The 19,869-nt window shown below is 53.0% G+C and overlaps 1 protein-coding gene across 2 annotated transcripts in view; it reads right to left on the bottom strand.

The window, feature by feature from the left end:
• SLC22A23 (solute carrier family 22 member 23) overlaps positions 1-19,869 on the bottom strand; it is a 183,799-nt gene that overhangs the window by 6,629 nt on the left and 157,301 nt on the right. The window contains exons 5-10 of one of the 2 annotated variants that reach the window (XM_023221088.2): positions 18,168-18,295; positions 9,814-9,916; positions 8,475-8,707; positions 6,711-6,743; positions 5,490-5,613; positions 2,407-3,471 (exon numbers count right to left, since the gene is read on the bottom strand). In XM_023221088.2, the coding sequence (XP_023076856.1) occupies positions 3,303-3,471; positions 5,490-5,613; positions 6,711-6,743; positions 8,475-8,707; positions 9,814-9,916; positions 18,168-18,295 (790 nt within the window). In that variant the 3' untranslated portion in view covers positions 2,407-3,302. Of the gene's footprint in view, positions 1-2,406; positions 3,472-5,489; positions 5,614-6,710; positions 6,744-8,474; positions 8,708-9,813; positions 9,917-18,167; positions 18,296-19,869 lie in introns of those variants that run through there. The other variant, XM_023221087.2, reaches the window with a different exon arrangement.

Raw genomic sequence — 19,869 nt, 5'->3', positions numbered from 1 at the left:
GCTGCCAGCCCCACAGCCCGTGAGGAAACAGAGCCTACCAGTGCCTGACTTGGTTTAGTGGTGGACCCTACCCACTGATGGTAGCCTGTGAGAGACCCGGAGCAGAGGACCCAGCCAGGCCACGCCCAGACTCTGGAGCCATGGAAACCATGAGACAGTGGATGCATGCTGCTTCAAGCCCCTGTTTTGGAGCGATTGGTTATGCAGCAATAGAAAACCAAGATACTCTGAGTGACAGATTCCCCGGCCTTAGCCACGGAGGGAGACTGACAGCCACCTCTCATGCAGGCTATGCTAGTCATCAGCACTTCACATTAGAAAGCCCTTCCCGGGGAGAGGCTGAAAGAGTTGCAGGAATAGCCACACCACTGTGCTTCACAGTGTATAGGGGATATGGATGAGGAAGAGCAAGAATTTGGGGGATGTCTCCCAGATACTCACACACTTTCCAGGCTGAGGGTCCCAGACCACCGTTCAAAGACACTGCATCTTTCTGTCATATGTGTTCACGTGCCTGTCACCTTACTAGCCTCTCAGTCCCTCAAGGGCAAGAATTATTTTCTAGGACATCAACAGGCACGTGTTGTTTGTGTTTAATAAATACTGGATGCTTGTGGATCACACTGGCTTCCTGAGTAGGAAGGTCAGCTCACCCAGATGAATGGGACAGTTAAATATAGATGACCACTGCAATGAGCAGCAAGATCAAATCCTGCTGTAAGATGAAGACTGAGCACCTAAAATAGCCAATTAAGTCTTTCTGGTAGACCTGGCTCTTTCAGGAAGCCACAGGGCATATCAGATGCCAGGGCTAATGGACATGATCTTAATGGGGACATCATTTTCTCGGAAACCTCCCAGGTTTCTGCCTGACCTTCCCGGCATTAAATGTGGACGGCACTGACCACTGACAAGCAGAAGAGGACTGCCCTTACTCACACGGCAGTCACATACAGGAGTGCAGAGGACAGACCCCCAGGAGGGGTGGGCGCAGGGCCACTGTTAAAGGGCAGACTGCATTGCATTGTGCCTGGTGAACCACATCACACTGATCTATCTTGTTAACCGTGCCAAATAAAATGAAATGAAATATATTTAATTTGCAGATCATTTGAAAAATGTCTACATATATGTGTATACATAATATGCAGCAAATATACACATGCATATAGAATATGGAATATATCTTTTTATTTTTTTCTATGGAAGCAATTATCTGGTTTTCTGTCAAAGATTCCTTGACATAGCCGGGCATGGTGGCTCATGCCTGTAATCCCAGCACTTTGGGAGGCCGAGATGGGCAGATCATGAGGTCAGAAGATCGAGACCATCGTAACCAACAGGTGAAACCCCGTCTTTACTAAAAATACAAAAATTAGCTGGGCGTGGTTGCGCGTGCCTCTAATCCCAGCTACTTGGGAGGCTGAGGCAGGAGAATTGCTTGAACCAGGGAGATGGAGGTTGCAGGGAGATGGAGGTTGCAGTGAGCCGAGATCACGCCATTGCACTCCAGCCTGGCGACAGAGCAAGGCTCCGTCTCAAAAAAAAAAAAGATTCCTTGACATTATTCAGTACGATTAGGAAAAATTGTGGCAGAAGTTGGTATGCCATTTTTGGCTTTGTTTTTTTTTTCTCTCTTGAAATCTCAGATTAGAGAAAGAGATTGTTACGTCCTTGGTTTTAAGATGTTGGGTTCATTTCCTGCCCCTGAAATGTGGGCTCTGCCTGTGCCTTTTCTGCTTTTCTCTAGGTTGTCACTAGAGGGCAGCATAGGCCCATGTTGACAAGTCAGAGCTGCTTGATTTATGGACAGAGAACGGAGGGTACGCACTGGCTCCTTGTGCTTTAGGAGCACAAAATTGTAATATCCAAGGGATATCTTTATTTTACTAGCAATGGGATCTAAATAAGGTAGACTGATATGCAGGCCGACTTCTTACTAGAAATGGCAGACTTCATTGAATTAAGGATTCCAGAATCAAATTGCTGTTAGCCACGTGAACGTTACTGTCTCGCGTTAAAACACCGGAGGTGAGCCTCCCATTCCACCACCTCTTTTATATTACTTAATGTGACTTGACTACATTTCTATGACGTCGAGGATGAGCAAATATTTGTGCTTTTTTTTTTTGAGATGGAGTCTTATTCTGTCGCCCAGGCTGGAGTGCAGTGGCACGATCTCAGCGCACTGCAAGCTCCGCCTCCCGGGTTCACACCCTTCTCCTGCCTCAGCCTCCTGAGTAGCTGGGACTACAGGCGCCCGCCACCCCGCCCGGCTAATTTTTTGTATTTTTCGTAGAGACGGGGTTTCACCGTGTTAGCCAGGACGGTCTCGATTGCCTGACCTTGTGATCCACCCGCCTTGGCCTCCCAAAGTGCTGGGATTACAGGTGTGAGCCACCGCCCCTGGCCTTTAAGATACAACTTTTTAAAGAAGTTGAACAGACTCTGATGCTCCCTTAACCCCAGGTCATTCTGGCCCTCGGTGCCTATTCTTGAGGCAGCATTAAAGCAGAGGACAGATGTCAGGGAGTCGTCAGTCAGGGAGGGTATCAGGGAGGCCCGTCCGGCTTATGACCTAGAAAGGGCCCAGGGCCGCCGGAGTGGGCAGAGCAGGAGAAAACAGGCGGGTGTCATGATCCCCAGCGCCTGCGTCCTCTCTCACCTGGACCCCCGCGTGAGGGCAAAGGCAGCCTCGGAGCCCACCTGGAGCATCCAGAGGGACAGTGGATAGAAAAGATCAGCCCCAGCACAGCCAGCAGCTGCTTCCAGATCCACCCAAGACCCCAGGCCACTTCTGCCCATGTCAAGCTGGGAGGTGGACACAGTCAGATACACTTGCAAAGTCACCCAACTCCCAGCGTCTCACAGATGAATCTGATGAGCTGTGCACTGGCTGATGAGAAACGCCCCCTGGCCTGGGCCTGAGCGGGTAGCTGGTTCTGTCAAGGTGAGGTCTGGACAGAATCTTATGGAACAATATTTAGTTTACTTGGCCTCTGTCATCCTTGGGGCAATAGATTTCTGCAAGCCTTTGTTGCTTTTTGTTGTGGAACAAGCATGAAAAGTATAAAAGCATTTTTTGAACTTTTTGCAGTAAATTTCATAACCTCCTATTTGCTTCCAGGCAGTCCATCCTGGCCCCCTACCCTTCGCTGCCAGGTGGCTTGTCTGTAGTCGAGTGTCACAGGGAAAGGCTAGTTCTGTGCTAAGGTGGAGCTCATGGGCCCCAGGCCGTCCATCCTGGCTAATCTTGGATTTCTCTCTGTGAAGTGGGGCATGGCAGGGGAGTCCACTTCCATCTAGCGCCTCCATGGAATTGTTCCTGAGTGCATTTGCAAGAAAGAGCTGCGGCCTCCCGATGGCACGGGGGAAAAGGGCTCCCAGCGAGAAGAGGGATTTCTCAGGAACGCCAGACATTCTCCCAGCCTGGCCCAGGGACCCCCTTCGGACTCCATTTCCTTCCATCCTCTGCAGGCACGAAAACATCACCAAGGGTCACATATTTTTTCCAGTTTGTCATCTTGGCTGAATCTGAGAACATGTTTGTTGAATTTCTATCCCCAAATCTTTCCAGGTTTGCATCACAGAGGAAAAGAATACAGCATTTCCTTCAGTCTAGCTTGCTAAGCCAGACTGAACAGAGAAGAATGATCCCTACCAACTGCCCGCGTTCGGGGGTCCCTGCTCGCCACCCCTTCCCCCACCAAATGCATAATCACGCAAAGGCTGCAAGAGACCAGCTGGGAACCCAGAAGGCCTGACTGTGGCTTCTGGTCTATGGCTCGCCTTTGCTGTGTTCTTTGATAAAGGAGGGAAATTTCACTTCCCCCCTTTAGACAGGGAGCGAGCCTGCGGTCTGCCTGAGGGATCTGGCAACTGCAAGCACTAAATAAGCTCCTGACTCATCTCTCCCCTGTGGCTTATGCAGAAGGTAGGGACAGGATGAGTTCTGTGGCGCTTAATCATACAATAATACCTCGGCATTTCTGTCCAGGTACCCAGTAGCTGTCAGGCTGGGCCTGTATGATACGGATCCAAGACAATGAATCAAAGTGCGGATGTGAAGATGCTGTTGTTAGCACGGCTACTGGAAACGTGGAAAGTAAGAAAGTCCACGGACTTGCCTACTTGCTCCCAAAGCCTTCCCCAGCACCAGAGAGGCTGAAATCATTAGCCTCCACAGAGCCCGCCTTGGACTGGAGTGGCCTCTGCTGGATTTTCCCAAGGGTGTCACTATTTGGACACCTGGGTTTTGACTCACGGCTGAACTATTGGCCTTACTCTCAAGTTCTGTTTCATGAAGGCACATGCATGAGAAATGCTAATGACACTCCTTTAAGAAGTTCAGTGTGATATAACTCAAGATAAGCTCCTCAGTAAGTCACAAACAGTGCAGGAAAATGACTGCAGCTGAGTGATGCTCTTTTAGTGGAGGCATGCCTTTTTATTAACCTATAAGCATGGCAACAGTAAATGGTGTGTAGCACCCAGGAACCACGGCCCAGGGACAGAGGCAGCACCAGGAAGGGGTCAGCCTCACTTTCTGAACTAAAACAAAAGTGGCTGAGCACAAGTTAGTCGCACCTTTTAGGGAGGTATGAAATGGCCACAGACTCCACGAAGGCAGGACTGTGCTGTTGTGTGTTCTGGGCCTAGTGCCTGGCACGCAGTGGGCTCTCCATCCACGTTTCTTACATGAGTCAATGATCTCGCTTGCTGGGCTTTCTCTCTTTGGATTCATGACATCAACTTCTCAGGTCAGTATAAAATAAGGCTCTTTCAGCCTGGCACGGTCGCTCATGCCTGTAATCCTAGCACTTTGAGAGGCTGGGGTGGGGGGGATCACCTGAGGTCAGGAGTTCGAGACCAGCCTGGCCAACGTGGTGAAACTGCGTCTCTACTAAAAATGCAAAAATTGGCCGGGCGTGGTGGTGGGCACCTGTAATCCCAGCTACTAGGGAGGCTGAGGCAGGAGAATCGCCCGAACCCAGGAGGCAGAGGTTGCAGTGAGACAAGATCATGCCATTGCACTCCAGGCTGGGCAACAAGAGTGGAACTGCATCCTGGGGGGGGGGGGGGGGGGGGGGGGGGGGGAAGGCTCTTTCTACTTTTTAAAACATTCTGCAGTAGCTGTGCTGTGAGGTCTCTTAGCAGAGTTGGCGGCACAGGTCTGGTGGAAGTGTAGCATGAGTGATCCACAGTTGCCCCCTTGCCAGTCACTGACCTATTTCCTGGGCCCAGAGTAGCTCCCTGTTTCCCCTTCCTCCTGCTGCTGCCTGGACAGGACCCCAGGGCCCGGTTCTCCTGTGACTCTTGGGCACCTCGGGGTTGGGTACGACAGCCACCTCGGCTGTGAACCACCAAGCCGATGTGCCCAGAGCCAGGGACAGAGCTGATGCTGGTTCATCCCACACCAGCCTGGAGCCAGGGACTCGTCTTTGAGTCCAGAGAAGCCGGCGTTCCCCGGGGTGTCTCCCATTACGCACCTTATCACCGTCGGGGTGATCTCCGCACAGAAGAACACGCTGAGGCTCCCCACCGCGTGGGAGGCAAACATGCCCACGATGGAAAACGCGATGGAAAATTTGTCCTTGACGCTGTCACTCATCCCTGGGGGCGGGTCAGAAGAAGGGGATGGTGAGGGAAGAAAGGAAGCCAGGCCAGGGGGGAGGGAGGCCCGGGGCTGCTCGGCACGGCTCCTCCCCAGGGCCCCGCGTGCGGCATGGATGGGTGTGCAGTTCCCTCTGGGAACCAAGCCCCTCAAGGACTAGACGCCCAGAGCCCCCGCAGTAGGTTTTGTGGGGCTCCTGTGAGTCCCTGTGCATCAAGCACGCTGGAGCTCATGGCGGCCTCTATTGGCATTCCTCAGCCGGGAGCCATGCCTGGTGGGAGGGCAGGCTGGCGTGTTCCCGGTGCCACAGCAACACCCCTCTGCCCTGGCCTACGTTTGCTCCAGTCAGGTCTGATGTGCCCAACACTGAAACGTTTGTTTCAGTCAGAGTTAAGGAAACAAAAACTCAAGCCATAGAATTTATGGGCCCAGAAGGAAAGTGCTCAACCCATCAAAGCCCTCGTAAATGGCACTGGAGACCGACCTTGCACAGGACCGTGTCTGGCACCGTGCACGGACATGCTGTCAGGGCCATACAGCTGGGGCTCAGCTCAGCTCAGCTCCCCCGAGGCTGCAGAGAGGGCAAGTGCTCCCCAGGGACACGGGCGAGGGCTGGGGCAGGCCAGGCAGGTGCAGCAGCAGCTTCAAGGTGCAGGGCGGCACTCTGCTGTCCCCAGAGCTGGAGGGCGGCAAGCTTACGTGGGTCAAAGGGGGACAGCGGCTTCCCCTGGCAGCACAGACGGCCGGGCCCCAGCACTCCCGGGCTTTCTCCCCCACCCAGATGCTGTCCACAAGACAAAGCAAGCTGGCGCCAGGCCAGGGCCTGTGCTGAGCCTGGTGCCAGGGGAAGGGGCGGGGCATGCGTGCCAAGCAGCGCAGAAACAGGGAAGCAGCAGTCGCTCTTTCTAGAGCCAAGAGGGAGAATACAAATGTATCCGTATAGTGTCCAACCTACGGCCAACTTCAGCTGCAGTTCTTGGAGGGCAAGGGGGAGAGAGAGAGGAAATGGAAACCACAGGTCCGTAAGTCTTGGCGAAAACGCCCGTTTAGATGTAATACAAGACGAGGAAGCACCGCCCGCGCGCTTGGGGCTCACCTGAGTCGGGGTGCTGGCTGTACTTTCCAATCACTGGGCCCGCGGACGTGATCGCACCCACACAGACGAGGGCAGAGCAGGTGAGAAGAGAGGAGAGAGCACGTTAGGTGTGGAATTAGCCCAGTGTGTTCCCATGTGACTTGGTTCAAGCAAACTCCCTTCCGTTTCTGGGATGGCGCTGGCTGCCAGGGCAGTGGAGTTCATACTGCACTAAACACAGATCTTTTTATTAGGAAGACAGGGGCAAGATCCCGCTGACCTCAGAGCCTTGGGAGAAAATGGAACCTTCACAGCAAGACCCTGGCAGGTGCAAAGGGTGAGCTTCCTCGCATATAAAGCCACCCACAGGTCACTGCGGCCTGCACTCAAGCAGCATCAAGCACTGTGGGGCACCCCTGCTGGCCCCAGCTCTGCTCCTCACGGCTGCCTGGTGTTTACCTGGGGCTCCTGTGCATTCCTGCTCAGGGCCAAAGGGGCATGGCAACACCTGGTGGCTGAGGCACTCTGCCACTTCCGTCCCAACTGTGTGAGCAGGGCAGAGGCTCCCTGGAAGGCCAGCTGGGGAACGGGGATGGAGGGAGACAGGCACCACGTGTGTATTCCATTAGCTAAGCCTACTAGCAGTCTCCCAGCAAGGTATAGATTGCATAGGAACTGTCCAAGCTAGAAAGCAGCTCCTGAGTTGGAAGTGAGCCATCTCTAACCCAGGCTGCACGACAAGGCCACTCTGGTCTGGGGGTGGTGGACAGCCCTGGCATCTAGTTCTGAGAGCCTGGGTTCATTTTCCTTGTAAAGGCAGGGGAGCTCTGTGTGGTCCATGTTCCCACAGTGTCCCGAGCCTGTCCCAGGAGGACCGTGCCAGGGCGGGAGAGGAGGTTCAGCGGCCCTGCCTGTTCATGTCATGCCCTGGGCCGGCCACGGAGGTGCTGTGGTGGTTTGTCCACACAAGGGGGAATCTGTTGGTGAGGAGCTATACAGAGCTTGCTGGAGGGGCCAGAAGGACTCTCTAGCTTTGCCTTAGATTATTATTTTTTTTTTTTTGAGACAGAGTCTTGCTCTGTCACCCAGGCTGGCGTGCAGTGGTACAATCTCAGCTTACTGCAACCTCTGCCTCCCAGGTTCAAGTGATTCTTCTGCCTCAGCCTCCCGAGTAGCTGGGACTACAGGCATGTGCCACCAAGCCCAGCTAATTATTTTTTGTATTTTTAGTAGAGATGGGGTTTCACCATATTGGCCAGGCTGGTTTGAACTCCTGACCTTGTGATCTGCCTGCCTCGGTCTCCCAAAGTGCTGGGATTACAGACATGAGGCACCGCATCTGGCCTGATTATTTTTAACCTTTACTGAGAAATGTTTTGGTCCAAAGAGAAGCTGATGAACTCGGGAACATCTGCTGAAAAGCAGGGCCCTAATGCGAGGGTGACAAAACAGATTTATTTCCCCCTTCATGTCACTAGAAAGAAACAATCCTTTGTTCTTCTTTGTCATACACAGAAGCAGTCTGCACCATTAGTGAAGACCCGGCCACCAGGACTCGGACGGAATCATGGTGCAGCCCGGGCTGGGGCAGGGGGAGGGGAGGCCCAGGGCCCTCCGAGGCGGGCTCCACAGATGCTCTCACGGAAGCTCTGTCCTCCCCGAAGCAGCTCCTTCCAGCGGTAGATTTCAGAGTGGCCGCTGGAGGCTTACCCAGCCCTTTCAAATGCCCTTGGGGGTCTGCCAGCCCCACTCCCTGCACCCAGCCCGCCTCCCCGGCCCACTCACGGTTGAGGAGGCCGAGCTGCAGGAGCGAGGCCAGGGCGGTGAGGATCATGAAGAGCAGCAGGCCTCCCCTGCGCCCAAGGAACCGGACCACCACGCACATGGCCAGGCAGGACACCAGCGCAATGCTGGCCGTGGTGTAGTAGTCAGCGTAGAAATTCTCCAGAAGCGGCACCTTCACCTCGTGGCCCATCATGCTCCTGGCAAAGCAGTGGTGGATCCCGTACCCTGTCAGCCTGTGGAGACATACCGAGCGGCGGTGGGTGGGCTGCCCCCACGCCAGGGCTGTGCCGTTTCCCGGGAGCTCATGGTGTCAGGTGACCAGGAGATGAAGAAGCAACACAATGTGTCATAGAAAAGCCCACCATGACCGAACCACGAGCAGATAACGGAGCAAATGCAAAAGAGGAGACATGAGAGAAATATGGAATGCTTCTGGTGGGGGTCCACGCTCATGCTCCTCTGCCACGGCTTCAGTAGACAGGTGTGGGCACGAGAGCGGTCACCCTGAGCCCTCACCCTGAGCGGTCACCTGGCCCCAAGCCCTCACCCTGGGCCTCCGTCTTTACCTGTGGCAGCTCGAGACCCTTCACAAATGAGTGCCACATCCCAGATGACCCCTAACCCAAATGAGTCGAATCCCTCCCCTCCGCCACCTTGGTGATCTCTGACCCTGAACAAGGGACCGCCTTGTGCAGTCAGGGCCACTGAGCCGTCAGTCAAGACAGGAGTGACCTTCTAGGTACACACCAAGCCCAGGGACTGGGCTGCGAAGAAGCTGCGTGAATGATGCCCCCAGCCCCTGCAGGACCCAGCAGGCGGGGTGACCAGGGCCGGTGAGGGCCTGGGAGGCGGTCTGGGCTCACTGGCCTGGCTCAGGCCCACCTGCCTCCTCCCACGGCCATCCTGGCGCCTCTGGCCAGGCTGGCTGCAGGTTCAGGAAGGGCGGAGCCGGCTACAGACAGGGACCATGGTCACTTTGCAGCCAAGGCCTCATGGGTCTCAAATCCCCTGTCCCGAGACAGGGCCCAGCAGTCCCAGCCTTGTAGCGGCCCCCACTGTGCCCGAGGAGGTGCGTTCGTGTGCATCTTGGTTCCCTGGACCTCATGGGCACGTGGTGGGGAGGCTCTGCTCACAGGATTTACACGCCTGGGCTGGGGGCACCGGCTGCTTGAAGCTTCCGGGAGGGGGAGGCCACTATCTTCTAGCCCGTGTCACTTTTCACACACACCCTTAGGATTCCAAGTTCAGTGGGGTGGGGAGTAGGGCCCTGGGCTTCACCGCTGCCCGCCTTCTTCCCTGGCCCCTCCCACCCGGCTGGCACTCGTCCTCTCTGACTCACGAGTTCACACACAGGACCACAATGTTCTTCCACAGGTTCCGTGTCCCCACCACCTTCACGATGCAGACCTTCTTGGGCCTCCGGGGAAGCTCCTTCTCCAGCTCTGCAAAGACACAGACGCTGTGAGCCCTGGGCAGGCCGCCCATGGAGGATGGGACAGCAGCTGCAGGCACAGTCCTGGTTCCCCAGTTTGGGCACCACAGAAGGGAGAGAAAGGCTTTTTTTTTTTTCCTTTGCCAGTGGATAGGGTCTAGGCTTCCAGGATAGAAAGGCACTCAGAAGACTCCAGCTCTGCAGTTCCGGTTTCCCTCGGGTGTCTGAGAGGGCACCAAGGTGCACCGTCAGCAGAAGTTTCCTTCACAAACCCTTTCTGTGGAACCAGGCAGAGTACACACAAATCAACAAACAGTGTCGACTCAGTTCACTTTTGTCTGAGGACAGAGCTCAGCAATGATATTCTAGGTTACTGAGGCACTCATTAGGCCCTGGGCAAATCTAAACAAGCAGTTCTTTTCCGTACACTCTGCATCTGCCTGTGTCACCCCCGGCTGGGAGACTGGGAAGGCCACATGCACATATGCTCCTTAGCCTTGTGGGGTGGAACTTACCATGGCTGTAGCTACTTCTGCTGAAACTGCCCTTAGGACATACGAATCTTTGAAAGACAAACACGTAAGTGAATACATCTGCATGTATGTGTATACACGCATACACGCACACATTCATACGCATATGTATACGTGTGCACGTTTTAGTTAATGGAAGTCCTTGGGAGCTGGACAATGTTTTGGCTCCAAGGGATGTGAGCAACTGTAAAATCATGAGACTGGGTTTCTTGTGCGGCCCCAGCAGCTCTCCCCTCTGAAGGGAGTCCCCCAGCGCAGTGTTACAGGGGTCTGCAGAGGTGCTGGTGTCGATTTGGCAATTTACAGGGAAGATTCAGAAAGCGGCAGAGGCGCTGGCCCCCAGGAGCTGTCTGCCTGCACGTCTGGGAGCAGGAATGCCACTCGCAGCCTTCTGTTGCCTCTCTGCCTTCCTAGCCTGGCATGTCTTCATGGAATCATCCCCCACTGGGGAGCCAAAAAAGGAAAAGGAGACTTCCCGAAGCGGAGGGGAACCAGGACTCTTCAAGACTGTCAAGGTCACGAGAAACAAGAAAGACTGAGCAGCTGTCAGACCAGGAGACTAGGGAGAGGGGAGAGTGAGACGCAGTCCTGGGCGGCATCCCGGGGCGGGAGGAGGCTTCATGGAAAGCACGATGACGGGAGGCACCAGATAAAGGCTGGGGTTTGGTGAATAGCAGTGTTCCAATGTCACTTTCTTAGTTTTGACAATAGTATCATGACAATATCAGACATTCGCAATCGGGGAAGCCGAGTGAGGGGTATACGGAGATTCTGTACTATCTCAGCAGCTTTCCTGTGCATCTAAAATTATCCCCGAATAATATATTTATAAAAAAAGAAAAGCGGTGGAGATGGGGAGGCCTCTGTCTACCGAGGAAGGCTTCAGTGCTGGGAGCTGCCTCTGGAGGAACCCTCCGGCTCCCTCGGGCGCTGTGTCTCCAGGACCCTGGCCCTGTGCTTCCGAGGGCCACTCTGAACCCTAGACGGCTCAAGGTCAACCTTCATCTTCCACCTCCTTTCGGCCATCCAGCGGCAGGAGGGTCACAAAGCTCCTTCGTTATAGTTTAAAGAAAAAATGTGTTGCTAAATCCTAGGGATTTGGGAACTTTTCATTCAAACATTGTTTCTGAGCTCAGTGTCACCAGCCAGGGCACAGAAGGCAGGAGAAACCTTTCCCTTGTCTGAGGGATATCATGTCTGCTGAGTTTCCAGAACTTTCTTCCTTCCCATACTTAGGTGCAAAGATTGAGGTCTGTATGCAAGCCCACAGGGCCGGCATTTCAGCTGCTGGTCCACGGACCCTCTCAGCTCCCAAGGTCTCCTGACCATTATTTTTCCTTAGCAAAAATGGGCTACTTTGACTACAGGCACAGTTTCTCTATGGTTAAAAAAACTAATTTTGTAAAGAGCTTGAAAATATCATGGTTAACAGAAAACCTTGGATCCGATGATCTGAGTATCTTTGCTATTACAGACCTCATCAGAAACCAACTCTAATAGCTACGTTTTATCACCATGGAAGACTTCCGAGAAGAAAATTTAAATGTCCATTAGCAAGTCCATATAAGTTTAAAGTTTAAAAAATATATACCCCAAACTGAACTCCTGATATGTTCTTGTTTATGAAGTATGATGTTAAAGAAGCAATAACAATTGCATTATGACCTGAGCTTTTTAAATAAAATTAAACCTAGAACCCAGTCTAAAAAATTGACTGTAGTCTGCAGAGGTAACTGAATTCTTCTCAGTGGAATTAGATTAACCTTTCCAGGGCTATTGATATGTTGTCAGGAAGCACATGAGCTGCTTCCTCCCGTGCCTGGCAGAGTCACTGTCCAGTGACTTTTTGCTTATCTTACTACCAGCTACTCACATCACCAGCCTGTCAACAACAACATGAAGCTTCTGCAGCATTGTCTGTTCTTCTGGGCCCCAAATCCACAAGCTCTATGTTACAGGACACTTCAGATGGCTCTAACACCCTCAATGGTAGCTGAATCCAAGAGGCCTTTTTGTCTGTCCAGATATCAGACGGACATCTAGGGACTTCTCTGAACTCCCCACACATGGCAATGAATGGGCAACAGGGAGCTCGGCCAGGGTGTGGGGCACTGGCACCCAGGATTTGCAGCTGTGAGCACCCGGCTCCCGTGCGCTCCTTGAGACAGAGGAGGAGGAGGACACATCGGTCTGCTCAACTTAGAGCCATCAGAACATTTTCCAACCAAAACCCATGTCGAGCCTACTGAATTTTGTTGTCCAACTCCACCCTGCAGCCCCAGTGCCTCCGCATTTTCACGGATCCCCGTGTAGTCAGGGCTGAGGTCTGGGTGCTGTGAGGGGCCCGATGAGCCCGGGCAGGAACCCAGCTTCTGCACTTCTGGCTGGCTCCTGGGAAAAGCTACGCTGTCCTTGCTCTGAGCCCAGCTGCTCATCTGTGAAGTAGGACGAAGCGCTGCCTGGCCGGATGGGAGAACTTGGTGCGGCCTCCGGGAGCACTAGGGGAGCACGTCTAGCCAAGCCTTCAGCAACTGACCTGGCACCGCCGACCTCTGTCATCTCTGCCCCGGGCTCAGTGAACCCAACATCTCCCACCTTCTCTTCACCAACAGAGGAAGGAAAAGGAGGCCCCGACGATCCTGCTGACTCGCTGGGAGGAGGGCACGGCCTCTCCACATTTGGCCATCTGGTGTGAGAGGTCAATCCGGCCTCCGAGGACAGCAGAGGAGGCAGTGGTCCCTTGCCCAAGACAAGGCTTGGGAGGAGCAGGGAAAACACGCAGAGGAGAACTGGAATTGGCTTGCGTGGGGGTGTGAGATAAACCGGCTTTGTTGTCATCCTAGTGGACGATGCTAGCGCGTTAGGGGTGAAATTGGAAAAGCATGAGTTATAGAGACAGAAAGCAAGAAAAGAAAAAGGAGGAGGACAAGGAGCAGGAGGAGGAGAAAAAGAGAAAAGGAAGGGGAAGAAGGGATGCTGCCATCTCTGCCACAAGAGTCATTAAAAAAGCACACTAAACGCTCCAAGGAGGCAGCTCTGAGCTCCACGCCCGTGTTGGGAAGTAGAAAAAGCAGCCGCTGCCTCTTCCACGCAGCCCTTCTCCCCTCCGGGACGGATTGAGATGGCGCCACTTGGCCGCTTGAATAAATGTGCTTTGAAAGCAAGTGGAAGATAAGCGTCCATAGGAATCTTATCACGAAGTCACCTCAGACAGCACAGTCTTCAACGTCTAGCCAAGCCTTCAGCAACCGACCTGGCACCGCCGACCTCTGTCATCTCTGTCCTCGTCTGCCCAGACACGGGCTCCACCTAACCCGAGCCCTCTGAGTGAGCCATGGGGGTCGTCTGCAGAGCGAGGGCCCTGTGCAGCCTGCCTGGGGTCAGATCTTGCTTTCGTCACTTACAGGTGGTGTGACTTGGGCAAGGTACCTAGTGTGGAACGTGGAGGTGGCCTGACACATCCGCCCTCTTGTCATCTCAGGATCTGAACAGATTGTTAAGGCAGAGTGAGGCAGGTCAGGACAAAACCCAAGCTCTGTCATTGCTAAGGGTAGCGGGGAGCCCCACACGGGGCTAAGATGGGGACGCTCGGCTCACACAGACTCAGCCGTGCAGCCTGGCAATGCTGGGCAGGTTGGCTTCTCGGGGGTAAGGCGTGAGGCTGCCCGGAGAGGACCGATGCTGAGGACAGAGGATGCCTGCACCCTGCACGTGGCTCCCTACAAGGAGAGAAGATAGGAGCACATTTGCTGTCCTTCCCCGGGGCTAGCCTGGCACTGAGAGGGATCGTGGAGTTACTGTTCCCCAGTGCTCAGCCTCTTTGGACCCGTTCTGTTCCTGTAAAGCAGGAGAACGGCTCCTCTCCCTTGTGAAGCTCAGATGCGGATGACATGCACATGAAGTGCTTCCTTCTATGCCTGGCAGTTGCTGTCCAGTGACTTTTTGCTTATCTTACACCAGCTGAGCATTCTACATCCCAACATCTGACGCCTGAAATGCTCTAAAAGTGAGAATCTTTTGAGCACCCACATGATTCTCAAAGGAAATGCTCACTGGAGCATTTAGATTTGGGATTTTTGGATTTGGAAAGCTCAACCAGTAAGTATAATACAAATATCCCCAAATCCCAAAACATCCACTCCCCGAAACACTTCTGGTCCCAAGCATTCTGGATAAGGGATGCCCAGCCTGCAGAACTGAAGGCACAGTCTCGTGTGTGGCACTCATCCTGGGTCTCATTTCTGCACTAGGCTGCTGGCCACACGGCCACACTGGGAACCAGCGGACCTTTTACTCCTGCTAGAAATGCTGGAAACCTCAGGAATTATGACACAGGAGTGCTGTCAGCACTTGGCACATTATGTGATATGAAGGTTGCAGGACTGACACTGAGAGATTGATGCTCAGGACCACACCCACATATCTAAAGTAACTCAGCTGCACGGGCCACTGAGAACATCAGACTTGCTAGAAGATAAACCAAGGACAGCTTTAAAACAGAAAAGGAAACAAGAAATTTGGGAACATCAGGTTTTCCCCTGGCATAAATCCAAGGTTACGATGTACTGACGGGGCAGCGAGCAGCCCCGCTGGACCCCTACATATACCTCCAGCCAGGCCCGAGACGCTCACCTACCCAGAGGCGATGCAAGCACAGTCCTAACCCTTCCTTACTACAAGAGTCCTGGGTTCATTTAGCCCATAAATATTCATGGCACGCCTGCTACGCGTCAGGCCATCGGCTGGGCTGCTGCTGGGGTACAGAAGTGTCTGGCTCTACACACAGAGGCCCTGCCTTGCCTGGCCTTGCCGCTCTGCAGGGGTGACAGGCATTAATAAGGAACCCTGCAATTACTCATCACAGCTGGGATGAGGGGAAGCGGGGAGAAGTGCTGAAGCTATAACAGCGACTAACCGGAGGGCTGACTTGGTCTCTGAGGAGCTGGCCAAGAGTGGGAGCTGAGAGGACAGGGGGTGTGCATGGGGAGGGCCCTGTGGAGAGGAAGATGGTGGTGTGTCCTGGAGCCAAATGAAGGCCAGGGTGGGAGGCGGCTGGAGGCAGAGCTCAGAGAGGGCCTCTCCAGTGACCTGGAGGACCTGAGGTCTACCCGAAACGCACTGGGAGGCACTGGAGAGGCTTGAAGCCGGTGGTGATGTGATCAGATCTCGTGTGACCTGGTGGCAGGGAGGATGGAACAAAGCGGGGAGCCCAGCCAGCCCGCCAGGGCACGAGAGGGTGACAGACACGAGGCTCGGAGCAGGTGTTGGCTGTGGGATTAGATGAGGTGATGCGAGGAAGATTCCATGCAGAAAACTAGTCTGGGTGGAGGAAGCTGGAAGTGGGAGACGTAGCAGCTGAAGGACACGCTGCCTTCCCCCAGCACTCCGCAGCCCTGCCATCGCGCTGCCATCGCGCTGCCATCGTGCTGCCATCAACACACCTGACAGCCGGGGGCGGCAGAGAGCGGAGGCCGCCGTGAAGGGCTGCGGGGCAGAGCGACCGCCTGAGGACCGCTGCCCACGGAGGCGAAGCCTCCCTCCTCTTTGTTAAGTCACACGTCACCAACTACCTCTCACCCAGCCTCCCGCCTGGGACTCTGGAACAGAAACAAGGACCAGCAAAACTCAGGAGCAAAGAAATACATTTTTAAAAAGGATCTAATACCACTTTCCAAATACAGGAGGGAAATGAATCGGTGTAATTAGGATTGAGAAAACAAGCTATTCCCAGACAATATTTTAACGTGAAAGAAGCGGAGTGTGATGGCTTCATTAGGGAAATGCCCCAAACAAACTGTACCGTAAGCCTAAGAGCACTAGCCTGCTACCGAGTGGGGTCTGGGGACGCCTGGGAAAGCCATCTGGACCAAAACGCGCAAGTGCGGCCCTGCTGGAGAAACCCCGACTGAGTACTCACTGCTCAGCGCAGGCACGTCCGGAGCTCTCCCTCGTGTTACAGCAGCAGGGCAAAGCCACCCCTGCTGGGCTTTGCAGGTCAAATCCTCGCTCAGCTTCTCAGCAGCTGTGTGACCTCTGGAAGCTACTCAGCCTCTCTGTGCTCTCGTTTCCTCATTGGCAAATGGGGCTAATTATAGTGCCTTTCTCATAGGCTGTCACGGAGAAATAACACACGTGAAGCCTTGGGACTAAATATTAAATATGAGTTAATATTTGCAGATCACTTAGAAAAGTAGCTGACCTGTAAGTGCCATGTGAGTGTCGTCTTGTTTCTCATCACTGTCCCTGGATTAAAAAGGGACCACAGATGCACCAACACTCAGCACCCTTCATGTCAACCAGACCTGGCAAACATCCTTCTTTGGTCCAGCGAAGCAAAAGCTTCAGGTGTCCCTGGGTAGGCCCCGCCCCGCCCCGCCCAGCACGTGGTCCAGCCTGGGGGTACTGACTCTCAGGTCACTGCACAAGTCGAGGCAGAGGATGACATCCTGGCTGAGCTACGGCAGCACCAAGGAGCTTCTAGTGACCTAGCGTCCCTGATCTTCCGGATTGGGAGTCTAACGAGAGGCCTGTCCAGGCACCAAGGGCTTCTCTGATTTGGGGTTCCTGTGGATGCCTTCCTGCCGTAAATGGATACCTGCAGGGCACATTCTCTCACCTCACTCAGGTCCCTGTACCTGTGCCCTGAGAGCGAAGCTTCCGCAGCCGCTCTGCCTGTAGTCCCTCCCTGCCACCCTCTATCCCTCGGCCCTGCTGTTTCATTCCTCCTGACGTATGCACACGTAACTCCCTGTCTGCGTGCCCCACCTGCCTGCAAGCTCCGTGAGAGCAAGGCTTTGCCTGTGTCTTCTCTGCTCTAGAACAGTGCCTGAAACACAGCAGGCATTTAGTAAACACCTGTTGATTCAATGACTGAATCATCATCACAAGCATTTCTGGTCATGGGGGAAAATGAGCACGTTCTCTCTTGGACAATGGCCTGGAGGTTATTTTCCCAGGGAATTTTATAACGACTGTCTATCGCAGGTCTTCAGTGAGGGCAGTGAGTCAGAGCGTGGAGCCCACCAGTGACCTGCAAACGGAGATCCGTATACCACTTGTGTCAGAATCTCTTCTAGTGCTTATTAGAAATGCAAGTTCTCAGGGCTCATCCCAAATCAAATAGGTCAGAATCTCTGGGTTCCAGGGAGAGGCCCAGGCATCTGGATTTTAACAACCTCCTGGTGAAACGTGGATCCGCAGGTTGAGAACCCCCACCTGGCTGTGGTAACGCTCCTGACACACAGGAATTCTATGGATCTGAACGACGATCCAAAAACATTTCACCTTTCCTGTCTTCAGCTGCCCAACAAATAGGTCATGGCCAGGTAAAGACAATGGTGGCTCTTTGAAGGTCATGCTTTGGAAAGGTGAGGTCATGGGCCATCTACACCCTGAGCCAGCGCTCTGGCAGTGTTTAGACCTGGCAGGCTATGGGCCAGATAGATTTTCCCTTGAACAGCGTATACTGGGCTCACGGCTCGCTTCTGGATTTAGGCAGGAGAGGAGGAGATCCAGAGCGTGCTGGACTTGATCATGAAAGAAACAACACCTAGAAAGTGGAGAGAATGTCAAGGCTGCCACATTGCCCTTGTGCCGGCCAAAAGGTCAGAGGAGGATTGCACAGCTGGTTAAAACAGTTGTTTGTGCAACAAAACCAGCCCAGGTGCCAGGGACCTGCCCCGTGGAGCCTCTCTGAGCCCCCGCCCTGGCCAGCCCGGGTGTACTCACCTGGCATCACACCCTTGATGTCGCCCTCAGGGTTCATGCGGTTCTTCTGTGTGAAGTGGAGGATCAGCCTCTTTGCAGACTCAAACTGCTGGGTGGCCATCAGCCACCGGAGGGACTCGGGAAATATCCTTTAAAGACACAAAGGAGATCGGTGAATGGCTTCCGATTCTGCACGGCACCGGGAAGCGTGGCTTAGGTGTGGCCCGGGAGCTTCCCAGGCAGGTGGCGGTCAGTCTCCAGCTGGGCATCAGCCTCATCGGGGGAGATGAAACCCTGGGCACTAAACCATTCCCAATTTTATTTCCCAAAGTGTAAAAATTGAGACCTTAACAAAAGTTAAAAAGCACATGTTGTCACCCACATACGGAAGCTTAAAAAAGGTGATCTCCTAGAAGTAAAAAGTAGAACAGAGGATACTAGAGGCTGGGAAAGGTCAGGGGAAATGGAATAGGGAGAGGTTGGTTGAAGGATACAAAATTATAGTGAGGTAGGAGGGACAAGTTCTAATGTTCTATGCCACCTAGGATGACCATAGTTACTAATAATATACAGTTTCACATAGCTGGAAGGAGGATGTTCAATGTTCCCAACACGAAAAACTGATATTTGCGACGATGGGCACGATAATTACCCCGATCTGATCGTTTTACATTCTACGCATTGCACCATCACTGTGTACCCCATAAATATGTGCAATTACTACGTGTCAATTACAAAAATAAAAAATAATTCAAACAATGTAACAAAGTAGCAGATATGAACAACATTCGTACCAGTTGTATCAAGAAATCAGTGTATACCTTTCAAAGTAACGCACGGAGAAACAACTCACGGAAGGCTGCTGCTTTTGTTGTATTTTGTCACAATAAATAGTAATAGAATGATTTTATGTTTAAAAAATTACTTCCAAATATGACCAACCTGCAGTTATTGTCAGTTGTGGAACATGAAGGCTCCCGGGGTTTTCCTTCAGAGCTATTCACATGTTACTGCTAACTGCATGTCACTTTGTCCTCAGACGATGCCACAACACAGTGGTTTTCAAGTTTTACCAAAGCAACAGAATCTGTGTTTTTTTTTAAAAATGGAATCTTGTTAGGCGCCCCAATACAAAAAAGCCAGCGTTTTATTATCAATTAATTTTATAAATTTACATTCATGACAATATTTACAAGTTGCTCAGAGAACACCGTGACTGCACGGAGCAGGAGCTGGCATACTATCTCTGCAAAAGTCCAAGTCATCAATATTTTAGACTTTAAGGGTGAAATGGTCTCTCCTCATCTTGGCCTTGTGGCCTGAGAGTGGATGTATGGTAGTGGGTGTGGCTATGGGCTAATAATACTTTATTGCAAAACAGGCAGCTGACCCTTGACTGTTTGGGAGAGACAAAAAGTAGAAATCAAAGCTCAAGATGACAGTCCGAGCTTCTTGTAGCCCTCAGTGTTCTAGTTATCACTTCACTTTATTTTAGTTAAAATTGTGTCAGGAAAGTCACGACGGATGCTGGTAAGAAGTTATTGTGGCCAGGCACGGTGGCTCAAGCCTGTAATCCCAGCACTTTGGGAGGCCGAGATGGGCGGATCACGAGGTCAGAAGATCGAGACCATCCTGGCTAACACGGTGAAACCCCATCTCTACTAAAAAATACAAAAAAACTAGCCAGGTGAGGTGGCGGGCGCCTGTAGTCCCAGCTACTCGG

This window comes from Piliocolobus tephrosceles, chromosome 5, assembly GCF_002776525.5.
Source record: "Piliocolobus tephrosceles isolate RC106 chromosome 5, ASM277652v3, whole genome shotgun sequence".
In the NCBI taxonomy this organism is placed as follows: domain Eukaryota; kingdom Metazoa; phylum Chordata; class Mammalia; order Primates; family Cercopithecidae; genus Piliocolobus; species Piliocolobus tephrosceles.
The sequence above is the reverse complement of the archived record's forward strand: the minus strand, read 5'-3'. Positions and strand labels throughout refer to the sequence as shown.